We start from the raw sequence: 6,199 nt of genomic DNA, 5'->3' as shown, positions 1-6,199 counted from the left end.
GGAGTACATATAAATTCAGGAATCAAGTGATTTGCTGTATTCTTGTCAAAGCAGAATCATACCTGGAAAAAAATTGTGATTCTATGCTTAGATATTATTGCTGGCTTACTGTAATTACCTTTCCTCTATTGAAAAAACATTGAAATGTTTAAAGAAACAGCTTTCCAAACACGTTTCCAAATAATTCAATAGCAGTGATCAAATATTATCTAAAATATACATAAAATATTTTGGCTTAGTATATAACTTTATTAGCCATAATGGCCCTTGGCAACATATAAGGATAATTATGAAAACCATCCTGTTTGCATTATGCAAAGTACATGCTAACAGGTTTTTATATATATATATATATGTACTTTATATAGTTCTTAAAGCCTGTTCTAAAATCTACAACTTAAATGTCCACATATTCAGAGTTTGAATATTGGTAGTTAAAGCACTTTATATATATTCTGCAAGCCAAGGCTCTTTTGTGTTTCTGCGAGCCATGGTTTTCTATAGCATTTTTTTTTTCTCTACCCGCAGATAGTTGGTCAAAATCATATATTTTTGTAGAATATTTTCCAGTTCTTTATTTCCCTATTCATAAGAATGCTATCCTGTAGATTCAAGGAAGTGTTTTTCTTTTGACCTGTGAGAACTTTTTGAAAAGAGCAGTTTCTTCGTGTAGATTTTCTTTGCAGAAAATACGAATGTGACCTTGAATAAGAATTTTTCACCAGATATAACAAGAAAACGGGATGAGGTTTTAAATATTAAGAAGGAAATTAAAATGATAATCTCAGAGAACAATTAAATAATTTCCTAGTTTCTTAGTTTTCTATTAATGAAGTATAAAATGCTACTAAAGACAAGCAAACCTTTATAGTTGAAGCAGTCGAGTAAGATAAATATATTGAATGTTACTAATATTATTTACATAAAGCTTGGGATTAGAAGGAAAGACAGATTAAAGTCCTAGTTTATATCCTCCTTACGAGTGAAATTATGAAACTACCAGTTCAATTGCTATGTTAGTTGCAAATATTGGCATTGGTACACTCATCTCTAGATCAGGGGTGTCAAACTCGCTTTGTCATGGTGGCATCATGTGACGTACCATGACTTTTCCCCCTTTGCTAAACCAGGCATGGGAGTGGCCAGCCTGTGATATATCCAGCCTGTGAGCCGCAAGTTTGACAGCCCTGAGCTAGATGGTGGCAGACCCAAATGAATTCTAACTTGCCTTCCCTGTTAGGCCCACAGCACAGAATTTCACATGCTGAGATATGACTCTTAATCCAGAGCAGGAAGAAGATGCTTCTATGTATGCTTCTCTTGCTCAGTTGGGTGCAAAACATTTGTTGATTTTTATGTGTGTGTGTATATAATATGATGGATTGCTTTCCAGTGTCGAAGTTTATAATATAAATTCTATTTATTTATGTATTTATGTATTAAGGTAGCTGAAATAAAAGTGTTATGTGTTAGAATGTTATATTCAAAAACGGGAATAATAAAGCAGAGAAGCTTTGGTTGGAAAGATGGATGCAATATAGGGTCCAAATACTTAGTGGCGATCTGTTAGATATGACTGAGCTTTGTTGTCAAAGAGCAAAAGGTCTGAAGTTTTTCACTTAAATAATCCTTTTAATTATTAGAATTACTTAAAAACAAAATATTTGATCATATTCTAAACTAAACAATAATTGGTCTGATGCAGCATAACCAAACCAATTTTTATTAATTGTTTTATTGATTTTAGTAATTTCTTCGTTGATTGTTGTGAATTGCAGAGAGATGCTAGGAGTTGGGTGGCATACAAACTTTAATTTATTATTATTATGTCTGGTTGCACAATTCACCAGATTTGGATTTGGCATTTTTTATTTATTATTATTACTTCAGTCCAATAATATGTTCAGTATATATTATTGAACATTTTGTGAAGGGTTTGTTTTTTATTTAAATAATGCTCCTGCAAATGCCTTCCTTTTGAAATTTGATGCCTCAGAATTTTAATAAGCAAAAATAGGAGTCCAAATGTTTTTGTTTTAAGTAAAGAAGCAGTCTAAAACTAATAATTCTAACATTAATAGTCAGAAACGATAAATCTAATTATTCAGTCTAACCAATTCTGGAAAATTAGCCCTTATTTTAAACCTTTTTCATTAAAATCAGTTAGATTTCAGATTCTTAGCTGTTATCTGATATTTAAATTTACTCATCCACCAATTTTATTGCTTTAAGACAGAAAGCAATTAAAAAAAACCCCTTATATAGTATTTTATCAGAATATGTATGTGTTTATGGGAATTTTTGAACTGTTAATATTCCAAGCTTGATGTTTTTCCTCAGTGTTGCTGTCATCTATGCTGTATGTGCATCTTTAATATGAGATGGTAATTCATCTGTAATAAATTAATAATTTTTATGCTATATGTTGTAGTTTCCAATAATGTATCCCATTTCTGCTGTTCTATTTTCACCATTGTCACACATTTATTTCACAAATGCTTACTTAAGGTTTGGATTTTGCTTCATTGTTCCCTCTAGAATTTTTATCCCCACACTAAACTCTAAAATAAAAATGCTGCATTAAAATAGGCAACTCTTCAGGAAATACAATGTTTTCTAAAATGACTCCCACATTGTAAATGAAGTGACAAAGACAAATAGGAATGATGCCAAGAATCCTGAATAATTGAAATTTAATTCAGGTTTGGCAAATCAATTCACTTGTGTGCCTAGTGCTTGAATGGATCTTGGTGTAATAACTGTAAGTTTCATATGAAGCCTGGTCTACCTGGTCTTGCCTATTAAGCAGTGAAAGGTGATGGAAAAAAATTAACAGTGGGAGAAAGATACCGATAGCTTTAAATCATGTGCTGCATAAATGTGCCAGTCCTTAATGGCAAATAGCATTATGTATTACTGATGCCAAGGCTACAAACAACTCTTCGCGTGATTGTAATTGTTCTTTAATAGCTATCAAACAGAGTGGTGATGAAATTATTTTTGACTAATACAATATTTTTCATACTCGCACAAGTGAAGCAATGTCATGTCTGCAATAATCTGGATTTTAAAAACTAAAACATGTATGCTTATAAATACATCCACACGTGCTCTCTCAGACAATCCAAACTACTTCCTTTCTTCTGATTTTGTCCATGGCAAATAGTATAGGAAAGCCTAAAGCTCAGATTCTTTCAGCATCTCTCCACTGAGACCAAAGTTTGTATTTCTTGCATGGAACAGATGAAGTGGAATCTGATGCTAAGTTACAGTCTTATTCCTCTCAAAATCCCAACAGTGCATGGGTTAGAGAATATTATCTATTTTCTGCAGGGATCACAGTAGCTCTATTAAAATTAGCATAGTACACACAATAAAGAGTGAGTCACTTGTTATATGAAATTTGTAATCAGATTTGCATTTTGCAGACTTCAACTTGAAAAGTAAACTTTCTCTGGAATTATTTAAAAGTACCGAGAAAGGGCAAAATAGGTCAAAGATAAATTCTATAATTAGTTGTATTGACTATAGAAATACTAAGTGCTTTACACTATATTTCATACCTTTCATACAACTAAAGGTAATAGGCAAGTGGCAATCTCTTTTCCCTTATCTTGAAACTAGCTTGTATGCTGGAAAAAGGTTATCTGTAGTTATCACAGTACTTAGTGCTTTATTTTGTAATTTAAAAAATACCAGAAATATTTTCTGCATTGTTACTTACATAACAAAAACAAAACTAATGTTAATCTTTTAACTGAGAGAAAAGCTAGTTGTATCGCCCCTAAATTATCAATGACTACTATTGCATGCCTGAAGTATTTGCTGACTAGCGTTAATTTAAATGTCAATGAAAATGGGAACTCTTCAGTTCAAAAGGATCTCAAACCATTTTCTATTACTATATTTCTATGGAATATTTTTATTTCTATAAATTATTTGAATTTTTAACAGATCTGTTCTAGATACTTTTGTGAATTAATGTTCATGCTCTGGACAATTATTTATATTTCAATATTGTGATACAATCATTAATTGCATCTTTGAATTACAAATTTCATTTTAAAGTTTGTTTCATTTCATTTTGTCACACATCAACTCTAAGGAAAATAATGCTTAGAAAAATAATGCTGAAGACAAACTTAAATGTATGCTTATCCAAGGAAAAGTAAACACCAACGGAACCAAACGATTTCATTTCAGTATTTAGGATGATTAGTGGTTTGAAGAAACTGACAATTTTTGTATCAGCTAGAACAAAATTCATGAGACGTAACTTTATGGAGATCCTTTATTTGAAAGGAACAATTTTTTCTATTTTAAACTACAAAACAGCTTCCATTCATTCTGCCATAAATTAAAATGAAGAATAAGGCAGGACAGACACTACGTGAGCAAAGTGAGAACGGTTTTTCAGAAATGTGAATTTAAAATATTTCCCCATTATAGGCTTTCCAGTTTTTAAAAATAAAACTGTCAAAATCCCCACAAGAATTCAAGTGGAGTGTGAGGATACATCTGAAGACCAACCAAACACATGGCAAACACGTTTTGCATGGTCTGCGTCCCAATGTGTAGTTTGCTGCCAGAACTCAGATTTGCTAGTTCATCTGCCTTTTTCCTTTTCTGATGAAAAAACAGCTGGTAAAAAAGAGGCACCACAGTAACAAAACAACCTCAGTTGCAAGATGCATGTTAGAAACTTTCAATTCTTTTTAAACATTTGATTTGTTGAAAGACAACATATTACAAGTTCTTTAGCTTCACAACTGAATTTGCAACATGCCTCATCGGATTCGCTTCTGTTGTCGTGCTCTGTAAATGTCATGAATTGGAGGAACCACTGATCCCTTTTCCTCATCATCATCTGAATCTTCGTTTGGTCTTTTGACAGATTTATTGAGAAGGGTATTATTTTCCAAAGGTCCATTCCCTTCCATTGAAAGGTCAGGCAAGCCTCCCGTAATAATCCGTACAGCTTCATCCACAGCTTTGGAAAAGGGAAGAAAAGAGTTCATTTTGTGGAAAAAAAGTTGGCTCAATAGTTCTGAACATACACATTTATATTTAGAGATATTATAGACAAAGTACATCCATCAGTGATTACGGAGAAAGGGATAGAATACTGTCTTAATATTTTTGCTCAAACGGCCATTTCCTAAAGTTAAGGATGAGCTTGTTTATATAATACCTTTAATCCAGCCAGCCACTGACCCAGTGAAATGACCTAAATGGGATCACCATAACCAGATCTATAGTTTCCCGTTTCCCAAACACAGATCCATCCAGTTTCTCTAAGAACAGTCCAGGTCAATCTGGCAAAGTTCCATTATATCACCAGCCCAGAACCCATTGGCTAGGAAAGTAATTGTCTGGGATTAACAAATGCGCTGATATGGAACCGGGACAACACACTTCCAAAATGGGGGCCAGAGGAAAAACAACTTACTGTCTGGAAGTTTGCATCTTCTGACAATCTCCATGAGTTCATCCACTTGCACAAATGGACCCTGCACACACACAAAAAGATTAGCCATTTAATAGGAACACTGACATAAAAGTATTATAGTTCAATAAATGTAATATTAATAAAATGTGGCAGTAAACTACCAAAGTCTTCAGAAGATTTAATTGTATTACAACTAACCTGAAAACACACAGGAGGTGGGAGGAGTTTCATTAGAACTACAGCAGCAGGTGGAACAGGAAACACACCACCAGGAACCGGATGTAAACCAGGAGCTAGAATACAACCACACAAAAATAACTCTTAATGGTTTTACAGCAAAAGTAAAAAGGCTTGATTGGAGTTTTGTTTATTTTGGAGATGAATCTTACAAGGCATCATATGCAATGAATAAAAATCTGAGATCAAATGACTTAACTCAAACTTCATGCAGTACTTGCGTAAGAGTGAATTAGGCATTTTTAAAATAAAGTTTCAGTCAGAATATAGCAGAGAATTTCCTTTTTTATCTTGACAAAATTTAGTAATCCTCTTACGTGCTAAATGCCTTGGTTGAAATGGAATCATTTGCTGTGTATCTGGTTTTGGATATTCTGGCTTTCTGTCTGCTTCATCTTTTAGCACAGGTACTATAGAAGGTGCCACTACAGGATCTGGAATTATGGTTGATAGTTTTGCACGAGAGACATCCTGGAAATTGTATTGAAAGAAAGTGTTAATCCATTTGACTAA

General features: G+C 33.1%; 1 protein-coding gene across 1 annotated transcript in view; it reads right to left on the bottom strand.

Annotated features, from left to right (window-relative positions):
• Positions 1-4,277: 4,277 nt before the first annotated feature.
• The window catches only part of CSTF3 (cleavage stimulation factor subunit 3), a 59,100-nt gene continuing 57,178 nt past the window's right edge, over positions 4,278-6,199 (bottom strand). The window contains exons 18-21 of the mRNA XM_026705939.2: positions 6,004-6,157; positions 5,648-5,742; positions 5,450-5,510; positions 4,278-4,990 (exon numbers count right to left, since the gene is read on the bottom strand). Coding sequence (XP_026561724.1) covers positions 4,788-4,990; positions 5,450-5,510; positions 5,648-5,742; positions 6,004-6,157 — 513 coding nt within the window. The 3' untranslated portion in view covers positions 4,278-4,787. The remainder of the gene's footprint in view (positions 4,991-5,449; positions 5,511-5,647; positions 5,743-6,003; positions 6,158-6,199) is intronic.

Source organism: Pseudonaja textilis, chromosome 1, assembly GCF_049901715.1.
Source record: "Pseudonaja textilis isolate UNSWEBS1 chromosome 1, rPseTex1.2, whole genome shotgun sequence".
Taxonomy (NCBI): domain Eukaryota; kingdom Metazoa; phylum Chordata; class Lepidosauria; order Squamata; family Elapidae; genus Pseudonaja; species Pseudonaja textilis.
This window is presented reverse-complemented; position numbering and strand designations above follow the sequence as displayed.